This window comes from Schistocerca americana, chromosome 4 (genome assembly GCF_021461395.2).
Source record: "Schistocerca americana isolate TAMUIC-IGC-003095 chromosome 4, iqSchAmer2.1, whole genome shotgun sequence".
NCBI lineage: Eukaryota > Metazoa > Arthropoda > Insecta > Orthoptera > Acrididae > Schistocerca > Schistocerca americana.
In genome coordinates this window covers 496,718,798-496,740,650 of record NC_060122.1, presented here as the reverse complement: position 1 = coordinate 496,740,650, position 21,853 = coordinate 496,718,798, and the positions used below count along the sequence as shown (strand labels likewise).

The 21,853-nt window shown below is 42.7% G+C and overlaps 1 protein-coding gene and 1 non-coding gene across 2 annotated transcripts in view; both read right to left on the bottom strand.

Annotated features, from left to right (window-relative positions):
- LOC124612684 (kynurenine 3-monooxygenase-like) overlaps positions 1-21,853 on the bottom strand; it is a 189,175-nt gene that overhangs the window by 76,445 nt on the left and 90,877 nt on the right. Inside the window, exon 4 of the mRNA XM_047141019.1 lies at positions 21,795-21,843. Within this exon, the coding sequence (XP_046996975.1) occupies positions 21,795-21,843 (49 nt within the window). The remainder of the gene's footprint in view (positions 1-21,794; positions 21,844-21,853) is intronic.
- On the bottom strand, positions 15,607-15,681 carry Trnan-auu. The gene has a single exon. It is a non-coding gene; the product is annotated as a tRNA-Asn (tRNA).

Below are 21,853 nucleotides of genomic sequence, written 5' to 3'. Positions count from 1 at the left end.
CACGTTGATGTGTAGAATGTATCATCCACACAATTCCGAAGACGGCAAGAACTGACAAGTGCGAGAATTACCGCGCAATCAGCTTAACAGCTCATGCATCCAAGTTGCTTGCAAGAATAATGTACAGAAGAATGAAAAAGAAAATTGGGGATGCGCTAGATGACGATCGGTTTGGCTTTAGGAAAGGTAAAGGTACGAGAGAGACAATTCTGACGTTGCGGGTAATAATGGAAGCAAGACTAAAGAAAAATCAAGACACGTTCATAGGATTTGTCGACCCGAAAAAAGCGTTCGACAATGTAAAATGGTGCAAGATGTTCGAAATTCTGAAAAAAGTAGGGGTTAGCTGTAGGGAGAGACGGGTCATATAAAATATGTACAACAGCCAATAGGGAATAATAAGAGTGGACGACCAAGAACGAAGTGCTCGTATTAAAAAGGGTGTAAGACAAGAATGTAGCCTTTCGCCCCTACTGTTCAATCCGTACTTCGAGGAAGCGATAATGAAAATAAAAGAAAGGTTTAGGAGTGGAATTAAAATTCAGAGTGAAAGGATATCAATGATACGGTTCGCTGATGACATTGATAACCTGAGTGAAAGTGAAGAAGAATTAAATGATCTGCTGAACGGAATGAACAGTCTAATGAGTACAGAGTATAGATTGAGAGTAAATCGAAGAAAGACGAAGGTAATGAGAAGTAGTAGGAATGAGAACAGCGAGAAACTTAACATCAGTATTGATAGTCACGAGGTAGATGAATTTAAGGAATTCTGCTACCTAGGCAGTAAAATAATCAATGACGGACGGACCAAGGAGGACATTAAAAGCGGACTAACAATGGAAAAAGGGCATTCCTGGCCAAGAGAAGCCTACTAATATCAAATCTCGGCCTTAATTTGAGGAAGAAATTTCTGAGAACGTACGTCTGGAGTACAGCATTGTATGGTAGTTAAACTTGGACTGTGGGAAAACCGGAACGGAAGAGAATCGAAGCATTTGAGATGTGGTGCTACAGACGAATGTTGAAAATTAGGTGGCCTGATAAGGTAAGGAATGAGGAGGTTCTGCGCAGAATCGGAGAGGAAAGGAACATGTGGAAAACACTGACAAGGAGAAGGGACAGGATGATAGGACATCTGCTAAGACATGAGGGAATGACTTCCATGGTACTAGAGGGAGCTGTAGAGGGCAAAAACTGTAGAGGAAGACAGAGATTGGAATACGTCAAGCAAATAATTGTGGACGTAGGTTGCAAGTGCTACTCTGAGATGAAGAGGTTAGCACAGGAGAGGAAAAACTCAAGGTGTTTTAAGGTTTGGCAACAAATGAAAATCGGATAGGGTCACGTCAAGACTTGACAGTGAACCCGAGGCATCGGTTTGTTGCAGATGCCGCAGTACTCGGTTGTGGTGTAGCATCATCGTGCTAAAGGAGAGTGTGTTCCATGTGTGGACGAACTCTTCGAATTCGAAACTCGATTACGGCACACTGTTTCTCACGCAAGGACATAGTTACATTACACACCGCCATATTACATTTTACAATTTGGAGCCCTCTGGCGGCAGAGGGCTGCAATTATGTAGACATGAAGAATAAAGACGTAGAATGTTCACAACGGTTGTTTCATCTTAAAAACTTTAAAAGTTTCACATAAACAGTCGAAGCTGTTACTCTTCAGCATGCCCTTGTATATATGTTGTTTGATCGTAAACTCTGTTTACATTGTTACCGTGTTGCTAGCAAAATGTGTCTTTTATTAGTTTAAAGAAGAAGACGTGTGTAAGAAAATGACTAGTTATTTACCTGAAACCCACTACCTGGATTTATTAAAGCTTTCTTGAATATGAACTGCTACTGGGTCTTTGAACAATTAATTCCAAAAACCTAGTCTCTGTTCCAAACCTTTCCTGTTGTGTTTAGGCACATATACCATGGAATGTACGAGTATCTTGTATTAGCTTTATATACTGCTCATTCTGTGAGCAGTTGTTACGGATAATAATTATCATGTTGTGTTTTGAATGACGGCAGCTAGAATCTTACCTCGAATTCTAAAATTTTCTGAGACATTGAGCTTAAAAGCTGTAAAATGTTAAGGGTTTCTATTAGAACTAAATTATTACATTTCTTAGTTCTAGTTTGTTGTTGTTGTTGCTGTTGTGGTCTTTAGTCCAGAGACTGGTTTGATGCAGCTCTCCATGCTACTCTATCCTGTGCAAACTTCTTCATCTCCCAGTACCTACTGCAACCTACATCCTTCTGAATCTGTTTAGTGTATTGACCTCTTGGTCTCCCTCTACAATTTTACCTTCCACGCTGCCCACCAATTCTAAATCCCTTGACGCCTCAGAACATGTCCTACCAACCGATCCCTTTTTCTAGTCAAGTTGTGCCACAAGCTCCTCTTCTCTCCAATTCTATTCAATACCTCCTCATTAGTTATGTGATCTGCCCATCTAATCTTCAGCATTCTTCTGTAGCACCACATTTCGAAAGCTTCTATTCTCTTCTTGTCTAAACTATTTATCGTCCACGTTTCACTTCCATACATGGCTACACTCCATACAAATACTTTCAGAACGACTTCCTGACACTTAAATCTATACTCGATGTTAACAAATTTATCTTCTTCAGAAACGCTTTCCTTGCCATTGCCAGTCTACATTTTATATCCTCTCTAATTCGACCATCATTAGTTATTTTGCTCCCTAAATAGCAAAACACATTTACTGCTTTAAGCGTCTCATTTCCTAATCCAATTCCCGCAGCATCACCCGATTTAATTCGAATACATTCCATTGTCCTCGTTTTGCTTTTGTCGATGTTCATCTTATATCCTGCTTTCAAGACACTGTCTATTCCGTTCAGCTGCTCTTCCAGGTCATCGGCGAACCTCAAAAGTTTTTATTTCTTCTCCATGGATTTTAATTCCTACTCCGAATCTTTCTTTTGTTTCCTTTACTGCTTGTTCAATATACAGATTGAATAACATTGGGGTGAGGCTACAACCCTGTCTCACTCCCTTCCCAACCACTGCTTCCCTTTCATGTGCCTCGACTCTTATAACTGCCATGTGGTTTCTGTACAAATTGTAAATATCATTTCGCTCCCTTTCCTGCCACCTTCTGAATTTGAAAGATTGTCAAAAGCTTTCTCTAGGTCTACAAATGCTAGAAACGTATTTTGTTATGTTTTTGAAATTCCACTGCTATGAGTGCGAATCGTGATCCTTCCTGGTCATGTTGACAAAGTTTTATGAATTTATTTGTAAACGTATAAACAGTGGAAATTAAAATGTCGTGTGGTGCTTCTCCTGCTCCAAGGCGGCCTGTCTGACGTCCTACCCTCCTTAAGATACCCATAGAGACCAGAACGGTTGCGAAAGTGCGTATGTGAGTAGTGGGAAAGTCTGGTCAACTGGTTCATGAAGTAGCAGACAGAGGAAACACGGCGACTCAGCGGAGCAAGACGTTGTTGCAGTGGCCTACCCTGTGTCAATAGTTTCAACTTCCCCACTTCGTCTTGAAACTAATTAAGTCCCACTGCTGTATGGAAACCGTCTTACGGATAAAGGTTTGCATTATTCCCCATGCGGATGGGGGTACTACGAAGACAGAGAGACTTGCTGATCCCAAGAGAAAACATCAAAATCCATTTCACCTGATTACTGTTCTCACTCAGTCAAAAACTGTGTAGCGTGGTCGGATAGCTTTGACCCTGGCTTCTTAGCATTCCGTAACTTTCCATTACACTTCTGCTTTTTTGGGGAAAATAGTGTCTTTGAAATTGGGGATAACTTGTAGGTCTCCTCTCTGTCGACCTGTATGACTATCTTAAGCCCATGCCAATGGAATTCGTTGGTGTATTATAGGATATCACAGGTCTACATTTGCGTAAACTCTTGGAAGTTCAAGTGTTCTTACCACATTCTGCTGACAGGAACTGTATCGAGATTTCTCTATTTTCAGATGATTTTCATTCCGCTACACAAGCGGACGATGTATCAAACACAGGTCATTATGCTGCATGATAAATTTTCTTGGCTTTAGAATACGCTTGAAACCTGTACCTCTCACACATATTTTCTTCGATGTGTGCCTTTCATACTCGATTCCACATTGAATACTCGCCCAAAAAGTTTAGGCACTTGCTGGACATTGGATAAAAAAATCCCTGTCTCTTGTGCGGCGTGGACACATATACTCTTGTAGTCCATCCCTTAAATGTGCTGACGATGTGTACAAAGCGCTGAGATTTGAAACAGCACATGGGATCAGCGATGTAAGGCCTTAATTTGAGGTGGATAAAACTAGCCGTTACGTGTTGGGGCAAAGGAAATGAACTGAGTTAAATGCCGCCGTATTCTAGAACTCATCGTTAAATTTGTATTGTTCACATTGATTACGTCGTCTCTCTCCTATTCATCCTTCACTTGCAAATACACTTCTCGAAATTGCCACCAGGTACATTGTGACAATCTTGCAAACGTCATCTGGCAGCAGACACGGGTATTTGCGTAGATCCATCAGCAAAGCATGAGAAGTCACATCGTATAGATCTGCGATGTTGCTGCCATTAGGCCTGTGCACGACACAACATTCTTACTATAGTTTAAAGTCTTGCGAAGCTCCTTTACTACTGAGTAATCCCCCAGCGGCTCTACATACTATATTTGCGTAGACTGGCTGTTGCTTGCACTGTGTCCCATTTCGCAGACGCTTCACTGATTTCAGTGTGTGGGCAAAGCACTGAAGACCTCTTCGCGTAAAGAAGAGACGCACCTTTTCAAATAACCCTCTTTTCATTTGAAAAAAAATTTAGAACATTTGATGTTCTATTACAGTTGAGTAATCTTTTCTGAACTGAAGTAGTTAGAGGGCTATTCAAAACGCTTGCCATTTGAAAATACATTTTATTCAACACAACATATAAAAGTTAGCAAAAATAGACATAATGTCTTATGGGATAACAGCAATCAGTGATTTTATAATGTTACTTAAAATCCGTCTTGATTGCGGATTTTTGTTTTATTCATATGACCGGTTTCGGTTCATTCAGAACCATCTTCAGATCTGATATTTCAGTTACAGGACGTAGCATGTGAAAGTTGCTGGATTTGGACGGGTTACTCCTGTAACTGAAATATCAGATCTGAAGATGGTTCTGAATGAACCGAAACCGGTCATATGAATAAAACAAAAATTTGCAATCAAGACGGATTTTAAGTAACAATATAAAAGTTAATTACATCGCGTAGTTGTAAACTGCAAAGAACATTTATATATCAACCATTTATTTGAAGTTCGGAGACTACAAAAACAATCAAAGAGTTTACACTGCACATAAAATGTAGCAGAAGATTTGCTGTCCATATCGCTCCCTCTACCAAGCATCTACGATATTTGGTGTCGTAGCATACGCGGCACCGAGAATGAGTTGTGACTGGAGGCTTACTCGGAAGTACAGGTTATGGTAGGGGAAGAATAGGTGTACTCGATATATCCACGTGGAATCACATGTAGGTGGTGTCTCAGTGGTAGCTGTTGTCCCTGAATCGGCGTGTCTTGATGGGGTGAAGGCTGGCTTATGTTTGTCGATGTATATGACGGAAGAGACATTGACGTCAATGTCGAATGTTCTGTCGTGGAGCGTCAGTCTGTGTATGGGCCATTGTTCAGCGGTTAGAGTGGTTTCCGAAAGGCATCATGTCGAACGAAAACCTGTCTGCAGGAGTGTGAGTCACACAAAACGAATAGTGGCTGGATAGAATATTCTTTTGAAGCACCCGGACAGAGCTCGGGAATTCGTGAGTGTAGACGTTGTGCAAGGTCTGTGGCTCCAATAATATTGTTTGGCGTGTTATCAAAGAGTCTCCAGGCAGTCGACGTGTTTGCCCATACCCTAACTCAGGCGGTGGCGCATTGAGGTCTTCTTTGAAAGCTATTTGGAAGCCTAGTAGGACAATGGGGAGGGTGTCAGTCCTATGCTCCGTGGCATGGCATCTCAGTCAGGCATTAAATTGCAGATGGAGCCCTTCCACGAAACCGTTAGCAACAGTGTGATAGGCACAGATCCGAATTCGGTTGATGTCAAGCAATGTTGAAAGTGCTTAAAAGAGGTAAGACGAATTGTTTGTCCTACGAGTAGCGGTACAGAGGCAAACTCTGAAGCGAGCAATCTAATCACGAAAGAAGCTGCTGCTGTTGCATCCTTCGCTGGATAGGCTTCAGGTCAATGAAAGAAACCATTATTCGTTGTCAGGCAGTATTTATATCCTTGTGACGGTGGTAAAGGTCTAATAATAACGATGTGGACGTGTTCAGATTATTGACTCGTTGGGAGGGGGGGCTGAAAGTACGGACCTGAGTTGTAGCGTCCCGAGTTATTTTGTTGCGTTGATAAGCATTGCACTTGTGGGCAAATGCCTTGCAGTCCTTCTAGATATTTGGCCAAACAAATGCCTTTTCCTCTTGTCGTACATTAGCCCTTACTTCTGGATGAGAAAGACTGTGAAGAGAGAAAACTGTTTGCTTGTGGAAATCTGTTGTAGCAAATAGTCACACTAGTAACGTTGAAACGTCACAGTAGCACTACGTTCGAGCATGATATCGGAATATATCGGCGCTATAAACCTGATGATATTTCGAGGAATGCCTTCAGTCTGTTCTCTTTTTCCTTGGCGCTGCCAAGTGCTTTGAAGTCAAGTTCTTACGCAACGGCTTCACTAAGATAATGCATCTAATGGCCCATTCTTCTCACCATCAACAGCTCGAATGTCCGTAATTAACTGCGCAATGAAGTCCAATACCGCAGCTGGCGCGGTGATGCCATGTCAGAAAGGCGAACGTGTATGGCTTATGATGTGCGGAAGAGTGAAATGTGTTGAGTGAATGCACTGCCCTGTATTATATGTCTAGTTTGCTATTTCCGTTGCATATATCATTTTAACACTGACTAAGCTTTTTATACCTACACTTTGTATGGGCTCTTTAAGACGAGTCAATACAAGACGCCCCAGAAATGTTGAGATGAACTTCGATGGGCTGTAGAGGGTGTCTTGAGGAACAAATGGAGGGTAGGAGCCTGGGTCCGGAAATGTCACCCAACGACGCTACAGAAGTTATAGGCGCCGGCTCCTGTCACTAAGCCACCCCTTCGGCAGCAAACGTGACTCCGTACGCTGACAGTGACGGACCGTTGACGAAACGTCTCGCAATGTTGTTTGTTATTCTGTGGTCACGACCGACTGTCACGATAGCCAGTGGAGAAGATGGAGCTAGTATCTGCATAGAAAGGCCTTGTCTACTATGAATGCGATGCTCTGTTGCCTCAATGGATGATGGTTTCGGACATGAGTTTCCATTCGCAGTTTATCTTTCTCCTGAAATCCATTAAAACCTCCAACGTATTTCGGTATACAGGAGTAAAATAAACTGCAGGTGGAAACTCTTGTCCGAAATCTTCACCCACTAAGACAACAGAGCATCGTACTCATAGGAGATGGTTCAAATGGCTCTGAGCACTATGGGACTTAACATCGGAGGTCATCAGTGCTCTAGAACTTAGAACTACTTAAACCTAACTTACCTAAGGACATCACACACATACATGCCCGAGGCAGGATTCGAACCTGCGACCGTAGCAGTTGCGCAATTCCAGACTGAAGCGCCTAGAACCGCTCGGCCACAACGGCCGGCTTCAACTTCTCCAATGGCGATCAGTTGCGATCACTGAATAACAAAGATTGCGAGACGTTCCGCCTACGGTTCGTCAACATACAAAGGCACGTTTGCTGCCGAAGAAGTGACCTAGTGGTAGGTGCTGGCGCCTAAGCCTTCGACGCTCTGTAAGTCGTTGGGTGACGTTTCCGGTCCCTGTTCCTATCCTCAGTTTATTCCTCAAGACAGCTTCTACAACCTCTGGAAGTTTGTAGCAACATTTCTTGGACAGTCTGCATGTGATTACCGATCTTAATGGTTTGCGTCATTCTCTTAGCACCTTTCGCCCACAGCCGGGTTGGGGATTTTCTCTGCCCGAGGACTGGGTGTTTGTGTTGCCCTCATCATTTCATCATCATCATCATCATTCATGACAGTGGCTAGATTGGACTGTGTAAAACTTTGACTATGTAAACATTGGGACTTTGAACGGGCGCTCATGACCGACAGTTGAGCGTCCCACAAACCAAACATCATCATCATCATCATCACCCTTCACCCATCGTCGATTTTTTTGGTGTCTTCTGACTGGTTAGATTCGCCCTGCCATGAATTCCTCCCTTGTGCCAAACTCTTCATCTCAGAGTAGCACTTGCAACCTACATCCTCAATTTCCTGATGTCTTAACGTATGTCTTATCATCCTGTCCCTTCTCATTGTCAGTGTTTTCCACACGTTCCTTTCCTCTTTGATTCAGTCCTTTCCTCTTCTTATCAGTCCACCTAATTTTCAGCATTCGTCTGTAGCATCACATCTCAAATTCTTCGATTCTGTTCCAGTTTTCCCACAGCCCATTATTGCTTAGTATTTAGGAACGTTTTTATATACTATCCGTACCCCAGTTTTAGTTGAGCTTTTATCTTTTGTTTTCATCTTTTCATTGTTATGCGTTTGGCCACGTACGAACGTTTATTAGAGTATTATGTAAAAATCTGAAGTAAATCGGTCAAGAACTTTTCGAGATTTTTGGCAACTTTAAACAACGAGTTGTCTTTGTACATATAGTAGTACAGATGATTCCATGACGTTATTCCACAGTTGACAGACAAAATTGCAACCATATGTGCATTTTTTATTAATTATTATCAATTAATGTCATGATATTTCCAGAACGATCTTTTCATTCTGTTGAAGGGTTCTTACCAATTGCTGGCTGGATCGTTTCATTAAAATCAGTGTCTGCCTCTGCTGATTACTTGATTTCCGTACTCCCTAATAGAATGGGAGTAGGCAAGACAACAACCGGTAGCAAAAGCAGTTACAGAAGGTCGGTAAGTAATACCTCTCTTGCTCCGACTTTCAATAGTAAAATAGTTACGTCTTAGAGTAATGGCAGAGAATCAGCAGTTCTGATCAGACGGTATGAGAGAACAAGAACCTTGTACGTGATTTTAGCCTGTAGGATTCCGATCAGGTCTCCGTCCCCTCGGGTGCTCTTTCTCTAAGCGGGAACGTCGCTCGGGATGTGTGCGGCACTAAACGGAGTTGCGTGTCCCCGCAGTCCTGTGGACTGTGCAGGCGCCAAGCTCACGTCGCCGCCATGGCGAATGAGAAGGTATGCCGCCTTTACTTGTCTCTAACACTACGCAACACTGAATTTGCTACTTGATGGAAAGAACGCGTGTGTTATGTAATATGGTGCGCTGATTCCGATTTTGCCATCAGAAATGTTGTGGACGTGCGGATTTAAAGTTATAGCTAAAAGTCATTTGATATTAAAAGCCCTTACATTGGTTAATGTGTAGCCTCATCAAGGAGCCGTGTTTGATGTACGATTGTTTGAGTGAATGTGTACGTGTTTGTATTCTCAGTGTGACTCTGCTTTATGCCCCTGTGGAAAGATACGTGTGCAGCAGTAAAAACAAATAGGCAGACTTGGACAAGTTCTGACTAGTCCGTGACAAGTTTTAACATGTCCGCGAGCTACAGCTTGCAGGTAGGTTTCAGCATGATTTATAAAACTAGTTCCCGTGCAGTTTTTCTTGTTAGTCGACCAGTCTGATTCAGAGGTGACTGGAGAATAGTTCGTGTCAGCGTAGCTCTGTGTTTTGTTATCAACAGTCGCAGTAATATGCATCTAAGTGATTTCGTATAAGACGATTCAGTAACTCAGGATAAGGTGATTCAGTCAACGATAGGTGAATAGGCGCTCTTGTCTGATTTGTCCGGACTGCTTTTGCTACATTTGTAGCAAATATACAATATTTGACCAGCATAAGAACATGAGTAGAAGGCTACCTATAGCTTACAAACATTACTCCGGATGTGAAATCGGAGATCAAACGGAACTCTGGCTCCTCATCTCTGTTGCCATGTCTGTTACTCCGGCCTAGCCTAGTGATTAAACGGCAAGCGAAATCGAATGCCTTATGCTGTTCCCATGATTTGGCGGGAGCAGAAATGTCACCACTCGGATTGCTATTTCTGCTTGACCAACGTATTCAGTTACAGCAAAAAGAAGTCAGAAATCGTGTATCCAGAATGTCAGTCTGCACTAAAGCCTGTGGCGCACTGTACAGATTACAGATTACCAATTCCTCCTTCATACAATGCAATGACTAACGAAGAAGGTGATACTGAAGGCAATGACAATCACGCTGGAGCTATGGAATACACGATTGATACCGACAATGACATTAAAGAGCCATATTTAAGCAGCCAAGCCGAACTGGACGATCTGGTTGGCGATTTGTCCCTGTTGAAAGAAAAGTCTGAACTGTTGAGTTGCAAGAGTGTAGGAGTGGAACTTATTCGAGAAAGTGCTACAGTTACGCATTTTCGAGATTGCCACATGAAATTCGCAGCATGATATGCTGTTGAACGCTGAGTTTGATTCTGTCGTGACGTGACAGGACTCATAAAGGAACTAGATAACAAATACCTAGCAGAAGAGTGGAGACTTTTTATTGACTGTAGCTCAAGCAGTCTCGAAGCTGCAGGACTACAGAATGGCAACCGGAAACCATCAATTCGTATTGCTCATGCTGTGGGAATGAAGGAAACCTACGATACAATGAACACCCTCTTGCTGCTGCTGAAGTACTATGAGGTTAATTGGAATGTTTGCGGCGAGCTGAAGGTTGTAGCCCTTCTGTTAGAAATGCAGACTGGGTTCACAAAACGCATGTCTTTTTTTGCATGTGGGATACTCGCGATGACAAGAATCACTACAAAGTGAAACATTGATCACCCACAAATTCACCTGTAGTCGAACAACACAACATTCAACTTTTATCTCTTGTAGATCGTAATAAGGTTTACCTATCTCCAGTCCATATGAAACAGGGTCTTACGAAACAGCTTGTTGCAGCGACGGATAAAACAAACCGTGGTTCTCAGTACCTAAAAGGCAAGTTTGGAAATACGAAAACTGACGCAAAATCGAAAGCAGGAGTCTTCGTTGGACCAGAAATTCGAAAGTTGATTCGAGATCCACAATTCAGATTGGAGCTCATGGAACGAGAACTAGCAGCTTGGGACGCATTTGTGCTTGTAGTGCACAACTTTCTTGGGAACCACAGAGCAGACAACTATGCAGAAATTGTGGGCAACTTGCTAACAGCCCTCCAGCACTGCTGTTGCCGTAAGTCACTAAAGATGCATTTCTTGCATTTGCATCGCACCTCCTTTCCGTCAAATATGGGATTCGTGAGTGACGATCACGGTGAACGATTCGACCGGGAGATGTCCAACATGGAAGCAAGATATCAAGGACGCTCCAGTCCGAACATGCTGGGGTATTAGTGTTGGTTTTTCCAGAGAGCAACAGGAGATGTTCACAGGCGGAAATCAAGAAGCTCTACACACTTTTAAACCAAGCCATTGACAATCTTAATGTAATTAAGGGTCCCTGACTCATTTCAGAGGTAAATAAATATTTGTAATTCACTTTTTGATTATAATATTTATTGTTTTCATTCAAAAGTACTCACATTAATTTCTCTAAAATTTTTTACATTCGCAATTCAACGTACTTAATAACATTATCCTTGATAACCTTTGCACGCACATAACTCCCCCCCCCCTCCATGAACCATGGACCTTGCCGTTGGTGGGGAGGCTTTCGTGCCTCAGCGATACAGATAGCCGTACCGTAGGTGCAACCACAACGGAGGGGTATCTGTTTAGAGGCCAGACAAACGCGTGATTCCTTAAGAGGGGCAGCAGCCTTTTCAGTAGTTGCAGGGGCAACAGTCTCGATGATTGACTGATCTGGCCCTGTAACACCAACCAAAACGGCCTTGCTGTGCTGGCACTGCGAACGGTTGAAAGCCAGGGGAAACTACAGTCGTAATTTTTCCCGAGGGCATGCAGCTTTACTGTGTGGATAAATGCTGATGGCGTCCTCTTGGGTAAAATATTCCGGAGGTAAAATAGTCCCCCATTCGGATCTCCGGGCGGGGACTACTCAAGAGGACGTCGTTATCAGGAGAAAGAAAACTGGCGTTCTACGGATCGGAGCGTGGAATGTCAGATCCCTTAATCGGGCAGGTAGGTTAGAAAATTTAAAAAGAGAAATGGATAGGTTAAAGTTAGATATAGTGGGAATTAGTGAAGTTCGGTGGCAGGAGGAACAAGACTAGCTCTGCAGATGATGAAGAAATTGAAGAAATGTATGATGGAATAAAAGAAATTATTCAGATAGTGAAAGGAGACGAAAATTTAATAGTCATGGGTGACTGGAATTCGGTAGTAGGAAAATGGAGAGAAGGAAACGTGGTAGGTGAAAATGGATTGGGAGTAAGAAATGAAAGAGGAAGCCGCCTGGTAGAATTTTGCACAGAGCACAACTTGGTTCAAGAATCATAAAAGAAGGTTGTATACATGGAAGAAGCCTGGAGATACTAAAAGGTATCAGATAGATTATATAATGGTAACACAGAGATTTAGGAACCAGGTTTTAAATTGTAAGACATTTCCAGGGGCAGATGTGGAGTCTGACCACAATCTATTGGTTATGAACTGTAGATTAAAACTGAAGAAACTGCAAAAAGGTGGGAATTTAAGGAAATGGGACCTGGATAAACTGAAAGAACCAGAGGCTGTACAAAGTTTCAGGGAGAGCATAAGGGAACAATTGACAGGAATGGGGGAAAGAAAAACAGTAGAAGACGAATGGGTAGCTTTGAGGGATGAAATAGTGAAGGCAGCAGAAGATCAAATAGGTAAAAAGACGAGGGCTAGTAGAAACCCTTGGGTAACAGAAGAAATATTGAATTTAATTGATGAAAGGAGAAAATATAAAAATGCAGTAAATGAAGCAGGCAAAAAGGAAACATTTGTGGCAGTGAGCTCGTGTCGCGGTGGCGGCTGTAGGAAATGCGACAGCGGATCTGGCGGCGCGCGTGTTTGAAAGTGCGGCCAACTGGAGAACGGTCGATACCGCAGGGTCCACGGCTTCGTGGGGCGTGCGCCACACTCGAAACCTACCATCAGCTCTTACCAACTGAAACTCATCTGACTAGGCCATGGTTTTCCAGCAGCATAGGGTCCAGCCGATATGGCCATGAAGCCATCGGTCGTCAGATCCCATAGCCCATTAACACTAAATTTCGCTGCACTGTTCTAATGGATAAGTTCATCGTACGTCCCACATTGATTTCTGCGGTTATTTAAGGCAGTGTTGCTTGTCTGTTATCACCGACAACTGTATGCAAACGCCGCTGCTCTCGGTCGTTAAATGAAGACTGCCGGCCACTGAGTTGACCGTGGTGAGAAGTAATGCCTGAAATCTGGAATTCTCGACGCACTCTTGACGCTGCAGATCTCAGAATACTGAATTCCCTAACGGCTTCCGAAATGGGAAGCCCCATACGCTAGTTCCAACTACCATTCCGCGTTCAGAGTTTGTTCAAATGGTTCAAATGGCTCTGAGCACTATGGGACATAAATTCTGAGGTCATCAGTCCCCTAGAACTTAGAACTACTTAAACCTAACTAACCTAAGGACTTGATTGGCGACTCCATGTTGTCTTGTGCACTACGACCAGAGAACAGGTATACTTGAAAAAAGAGACAGCATTGGTCGTATATTTTTTACTATTGCAAAATCGATTTTCTGTCACTGAGTGACCATCTTCAGTGCTATATTGTATAACTTAAATTGGGATGCACTGTTGTCACTAAGCTTACGGCAATAGCACTGAAGATGGTCACTCAGTGACAGAAAATCGATTTTGCAATAGTAAAAAATATACGACCAATGCTGTCTCTTTTTTCAAGTATAACCTAAGGACATCACACACACCCATGCCCGAGGCAGGATTCGGGCCTGCGACTGTAGCGGTCGCGCGGTTCCAGACAGTAGCGTCTAGAACCGCTCGGCCACCCCGGCCGGCCCAGAGTCTGTTAATTCCTGCCGTGTGCCGTAGTCACGTTGGAAACCTTTTTAAATGAATCAGCTGAGTACGAATGAGAGCTCCGCCTACGCAGTGCCCCTGTGTACACAATACGACCGTCATCTGTATATGTCGATACCGCTATCCCAAAACTTTTGTCTCCTCAGTATATGTACTGGAGCGAGGGAAGAAACCAACTTCTTTCGGAAGGACTGGAGTACGTAGGAAGAAAACACAACAGTCATGTTCACCTTAGAGTAACAAAAAAACCAATAAGAGTCTTGTATTCGATTTACTTTGATTTGGTAAACCAATCAGAGCTGATTTTTTTTTTGTTTCATAACGTATACAGGTTTTTTGTTAGTGCTCCTAATGACATGCATTGTAAGTACAGGTACTACGATATAAGAAAAGCCTAATTTTTCTCATTGTGGTACAAGTATGAGTGACTGCAGAATCGTCAGCAGAACAAAATAAATTTCCTGATGATATACATAGCGAAAGAGACCTAGTATTGTGTGGGTAACTGGTAGTGATGACTCTGCAGCATAAAACAAACAGCTCCACAAGCACACAGTCGAAAAAAGTAAAAAAAAAATATTGTTGTAAGTATGAGCCTGATTGTTGTATCCATTCCATAAGTGGTTTAGTTAAAAGATCTTGGTTTTTAAGTCACGTAATAATATTTAGTACTAATCACTATGTTAGATTTTGCCCATTATCTTTGTCCATCATATGTCTTCTGGGGATATTAGGTGCTTTATATCTCGTATATGCAAATTAACATTATTAATACATATTTTTACTTTGTTAGTGAAAACATGGCTATATTCTCTGCAAAAAACGTCATAATATCGGTCAAAGTACGTCGTTCAAGAACTTGAGGTTGGACGATTGCTTCACTATACTCTTGTTCCCTATAATTAAAAACAACATAATCGACTCCCTTAAACACTGACTGCCATTTTGCCACAGCACCATACAATATTTCGCTGTCTCCTCCTCATACACCGTGTAGTTGCATACTTCCCGGCGTGTCGCAAAAGCAGTCGAGCGCCGACACCACACAGTAACACACCGCTGTCGGGTTGGTTGCTAGTCAGCCCCTGCTTATTACGTCACGTTCCGGACCCGCCGTTTGCAGCGCGACCTGCAGAGGACCTTTGTGTACACCGGACCAAACCATAGAGGTCGTTCCTGCCACGAACCTTTTGCTGCATTCGCCAGTGATACGTGCAGCCAATCAGGAGGAAGTGTACCTCCGCCGCGCGGGCATTTAGGACCGCGCCCGCTCCAATTACAGCAGTTACGACGCAGCTAGCCAAGGCAAGTTTGCTCCAGATCTAGCGCCAGCTCGGCTGCATGCCGCCTTCACCTCGGCAATGTGCTAGCGGGCCTATTGGTATTCTATATGAAGGTGGTATCTGTCCGAAAGAACAGATACCATCGGTGACCATGCAGCTCTCTTAGAATGAAATGATAATTAAATCAAGACCCTAAGCTGTCGACAGGCGTTGATATACATTAACGGGGACCGTTGAAAATGTGTGCCCTGACCGGGACTCGAACCCGGGATCTCCTGCTTAATTGGCAGACGCTCTATCTATCTGAGCCACCGAGGGCACAGAGGATAGTGCGACTGTAGGGATTTATCCCTTGCACTTTCCCCGTGAGACCCACATTCCAAGCTTAATGTCCACACACCATATTCGTAGTGCCCCTGCCTATTACACTCATTAATCACGGCAGACAATCTTAACGAGTCCCGTAAGAATTCGGGCAATGCGTGTGCATCCAGCACAGAAGAAGAAGGTCAATGGCCCGTTATCTTTAACTATATGAAGATGCATACGCATTGCCCGATGTCTTACGGGACTCGGTAAGTTTGTCTGCGGCGAGTAATGAGTGTAATGGGCAGGGGCACTACGAAAGTAGTTTGTGGACATTAAGTTGGGGATATGGGTGTCATGGGGAGCCAGCAAGAGATAGATCCCTGCAGTCGCACTATCCTCTGTGTCCTCGTTGGCTCAGATGAATAGAGCGTCTGCCCTGTAAGCAGGAGTTTCCGGGTTCGAGTCCCGGTCGGGGCACACATTTTCAAATGTCCCCGTTGATGTGTGTCTACGGCTGTCGACAGCCTAGGGTCTTGATTTAATTATCATTTTATTGGCATTCTGTCAAAATCATTTGGAAAGACTAGAAACTGTAACTCGTACAGGTCGTAACTCACATGTTAGTCTGTTCCAATGTGCTCCGCTCAAGAAGAGCGAGGACTTAAACAGTTGGTAGTCAAAGTAGTGGAGAACGAACTCTGACTGTAGAAGCTTTCATTGTGTTGATTCCTGAACCAAGACTTGTATTCCCAGTACTTGCGTTTAGTGGTGAACTTATTTTCCTGTTAGGAAAAGATACAAAATTTGTTACTTGTTTGTGACGGTCAACGGAGATCATTTGCTTTGAATTCATTGTGTTCTGAAATATAGAGGATGAACGACGTGCTTGTGTGTTTCCTGCGAAAGTGTTAAAGTACCGGACACTTCATTTCCAATACAAGGCACCAATACGCCGCTCCTTACGATTCATCCGACAACGTCATGTGAACATCTGAATTCGACGACGATGAAACATCGTCCACCGACGCATCGTATTCGACCTGTATGAATGGACAGTATTTAATGTGATCGTCTGCTTCTACGGTGAATAATCGACTAACCACGCCCTTCATCATTAATACTGAATTCATTGGAAACAAATATTACAAGACCTCTGTGTACAGTAGTCAACCCTGAACGCTTTATGACATTTATGGTGCCGGACCTGCTTTCAACAATCCTTTACGCTATATAGGAATATGGCTGCGGATTAACCCAGTCGGATTCTTCGAATAAAATAACTACATGTATCTTAGATTGGTACCCACACAAATCCAAAATCGCAAGAAAATAGTATGCACACGACATCCTTTCGTCCTACAAGCTTTTCAGTTAAAGTGGATTTAGGTGGATTTACCAATACTGGTACAACCAAACAAGTATAGTTGCCGCATACGAAAGTTGTGATCCAAAAGCTCGCATTATACCAAGACACGACTTCAGTAGTCCAACAGGAATCTGGTAGATTAACGCTTCTGGTAGGTTAACGCTTCTTCCGCATCAACGCTGACAATAATCGCTTTCACTCCTAACTTTTCCACCACTGTCGCAACGCATATCACTGCCATTAACGCTTTCATTAAATGAGATTAACGTTTCACCTTGACTGTTGATGTTATTACTACCGATCTGGCGGTTCAAACTTGGATTTTGATGGAAAAATATTCACCGAATCTTTTAGTTTTAACGGCATCTTCCTTGTTTCGTTCAACAGCGCGTTTCTTATTTTGTGCTCCACTCCACGCCACTCAATGTGTTCGAGAGAGTACTTTAAAAATAAAATAGTGGCTAACAGGCACAATGGCGGAGACTGACAAGCAAAGCTGCTTCAGCTTTAAGACTAATCGATGCGACTCATAACTACACAGCAGTTGCGAGCAGCAACATGAAGAGTGGCTCTCCAACTGAACTTAGTAATGAACCAGACGGTACTGCTGGCTGCTGGTCATCTGTCTGTGTATTCAAAGTACATTCACTTTTTTTATTTCAACCGAATCTACCGGAAATACAAGGGCCAATCGAGGTCTCTACTAAAAAAAGTCAAAGTTAGTCCCATATCCATAAAATGACCGTCGGATGCAAAAGTAGTGATCACGCATTACTGTCGTGGACAGTCCTAACAGAGTTGGTTCGTCATTCCCTTCTTCCAGGTTGTTATGTAGGTGAGTTATGTGTTTATGTTGATCGGAGACTGTGTTGAGTACTTGTGTTATGTTTGTGTTTTTATGGTTGTTGTGGGTTACAGGGAGGGAGGAAATACCCGACAAAGCGAACCGTCCCTCGGTCGTAGCGGGAACTAACCTGATCACGTGACTACGTGCCACGCAGTTATATTCAAAATTTTACCTCACAGTGCAGGTACGGAAAGTGATAAGAGAAACTGCCTTCTCGGGAAACTCAGACAGGCGAGCTGTTCACGTCAGTAAGTTTATTGGTGATGAGATGGAGGAAGGAGTGACAGTGCCGATTGAAAAGGGGGCGGAACGTGCAAGAAAGGTGTTAGAGTCAATTGTGTGCAAATTACGGAAGAAGAGGCACGATGTTGAGCAGAAAGGGATTCAGGAAATCTTCTCCAAAGAAGCAGAGGCAAAGAGCACCCAATAAATATCCCACTGCCGAACGAATAAACGCATTTTTTTTAGGCAGAAATTTCTGCGATTCTGTGAACAATAAAAGGCTGTACCAACGTGGAGAAACCTTCACAGCATGTGCCGTACACAACTGGACTTCAGGTCTTCAAGAAAACTCCAGGATAAACTGATCTGTCTATGGAGGTTAGGTTTTACAAGGTGCCACAAAAAACGAAACATCACGTTCGCGAATGGGAAGAGATACACTCGCTTACAAAGAAGCCAAACACCCAGAAGTCATTGTCGGATGAAAATTTAACTTAGTGCACATACACACCATAAACAGTTATGTAAATGATTAGAGTTTCAATTTTTTGTGATTTGTGGGACGGCCACGAGAGTGCATTGGTACTGTTAGTGTTTATCGCTGTTACCAGGTATATGAGAGATATATAAGAGATGTGTACAGCGTCAGATGTGAAAGACGCGGAGATGCCGAGTAATCGTGTGAGACAGCTTTATCAGCACCTGATAGTATTTAAAAGGGGCATTGTTGTGGATCTCCATTTGCCATCTGGTCGAGGCGTCGAAGATCCAGATTCGTGGGGCATTCGGATGTGCAGTGGCCAATGCCGGACTGCATGCGAATGTGGCGGTAGGCCTACTCGTTGCCAAGGTTTGGTGGACCATTTCGGACCACCGAAAGGGAGATTCGCCGTGTTCTGTACCAAGCACATCTGCACCGATTATCCGAGAACAAATAATGGTCTCCCTGCAACATTCTGAGTCACCTCACACCATTGATCGCAGAGTAGCAGCAACTGGAGTTGGGAATCACCGTCCCATGCGTAGGGAGCCGTTAACACATCACAAATGGCGCGTTTGGAGTGGCGCCGTGCCTTGGGAACATAGCCTCATGATGAATGGTATTGCATTGTGTTCAGCGATGGTCACGGTTCTGCAGAACACCGGATGACGATCGACAGTCACCCCGTTTACATGGGGCTCCCAAAATCGGATTTCGTAAACAGATTTTGCAATACCGTTCTGGGTGGTCACGTAAACACTTCAAAATCGATTCTGGAAATCCGCTTCTTTTTGCCGGTTTTCCAATTCGACAGTCGATTGTCGCTCTCATGTAAACACAACCAGCTTTGAAACGTGCTTGAGCTATCAGGTTTCGTCTTGTTTTTAAAAATTTCTGCCTAATATGACCGGAGTGGCTTTTTGCACAGTGAAAGATAAGGAGAAATATTAGACTGAAGCTTAGAAATAGCTATTGTGCCGACACAATTAGAAATTATAACAGCTGTTTTCCAGGCGCCATATTTAACCGGGCTAGCAGACTGTAACATGTAAACACGACAGTGAAAAACGGTTTCCCAAATTCGGGTTTTGTCTTTCTGAAGATGTGTCGGTTGTATATGTAGTGAGTGAGTGAGGCGGCGACCTGGGGGAAGGTCCCAGTCTTACAGTGCGTCGGAAGGCACAGCGGTGTTACTCATGGTGTGGGAAGCCATAGGGTATGACTTCAGATCACAGCTGGTAATGACTGAAGGCAGTCTGACGCCACAACGGTGTGTCACGGACATCCTGCTTCCTTATGTGTTGCCTTTCGTGCGACAGTGCCATGGTGCAATTTTTCTACAAGAAATGCTCGTCTGTACATGGTACGGGTCCCAATGAAATTTTTGCGAGATGTTAAGGGACTGCCGAGGTCAGCAACATCCCCGGAACTGTCTCCGACAGAACGCCTATGAGGGCAGTTCTTACGTCAATTGCGTGTCAGTGCCAGTTTTATTTATTGCTTATTTAACATGACCAGTTTAGGATCTTAAGGCCCTCTCTTACGTTAGACCAGGAGCAACACATACACAAAAAGTTACGCAACAATCTGAGTAACAGTAATTTGTATACTAATAAAAATAAAAATTGACAATAATTGTTATAATAATAACAATAACACTAATAATGATTATAAAATAATGCAGGAATTAAGAATGATATTAATTAGTTGCTACATAACAAACCGATGTTTCGCGGGAAGTAAATAAGGGCTCCGCGAAAAACGATTAATAACATGGCGTTATTTTTCGAAATTTTTTCTAATTGTTCAAAATTTTAATATGATGACTGTGTTATTAGGTATGAATTTGAACTGAAGCAATCACAGAATAAAACAAATTTTCCTCATTTTTATTAATTTTATTAACCTTCAAAATAAACAAGGTGTTCCCTCAAAGTATTAAGATTCTCAAAGTGCTGTCAGTGAGCAAACTCTGAAGGATGAAGCAGGCCGTGGCCCAGACGGGTAACACCCGAGTCGTGCACGGAAGCCGCTCAACATCCACGACAACAGACTGCCCAACCCTCCTCCTCTCCCCCCTCATTCGCGACAGTGAGACTGTGCGTAAGTAGTAAAAGGGAAAGCTGACATTTTCACGTCGTGGTAGAGAAATAGCGTTGATATTAATGACATATTGTTTTTGTTGCATTGGTCAGTGTTAAGCAATAAATCTGGTCACGTACTATCTTAAATCGAGGAGAAATTTTGTTTAGGAGGTTTTTTTTTAAAGCAATAGGGTTACTGACGTGTCTTTCAAATGGATAAATAGAAATACCATGCCAACACAAAATTCATTTCTTTGCAAGATTATCGCTAATAGAAATTCACCCTACGTTTTTAACATCTATGAAACAGGAAACTGAATTCAAAGGCGTCCAAATTTCTCTTTAAACTGATTCATGTGGAGGAAGTGGCAATCACAGATGCGGCACTGGGAAATAGCTGACGCTGTAAGCAAATCAGACGAAAGAGTATGGTACATTTTACATGAATAAGCATGTACTAGAATGATTTGTGCAAGATCAGTGCCGCATATGTTGAATTCGTACCGAAATTTTGTTCTCAGCAATGTATTAACGCTTCTAAAACGTTTAAAGAACGCCGTATTCATCAAGTTAAGTTTCTGATTGAACAAAATTATAAAAAAAATATTGCGTGCAGTTGGATCACACTGATCATTAAAAGTTACAATTCATATGAATCTAACATATGTAATGCGTAATGTAGATAACAGAACGTCATCAATAAGAAAATATTACTTGTGGGGGCTCTATTATAATCACAACAAATAAAAGATAATGTAGAATCACAACTATGGTAGTCATATGTCGCCGCTCGCAAATTGTGCACATTGGGGTTCACTACATACCATGCCTATTATAGCATCTATATTTCACTCGTATAAAATTAGTAACACCCTTGGGGATGGTCTGTAATGACCTCTACAGTTTGTGACTGACACTATTACACCTGTCATGTCGTATGATATGTTATCGATGGTCACGGTCGTAACAGAGATCCAAATGCTATTTTTATTAGTGAAGACAGAATATTATCTGTGTTAAGTATAATGTGTTGAGATTTTATCTGATTTTGACTTTAAGGGTTAAATAATTATGCAGAATTAACTAACATTCGTGCATTATAAAACTACTATAAGGCTCTTACCTGTCAGTAAAACTTCGTTGAGGTAACGTCTGCTGATAGAGTATATACACTGCAACAAA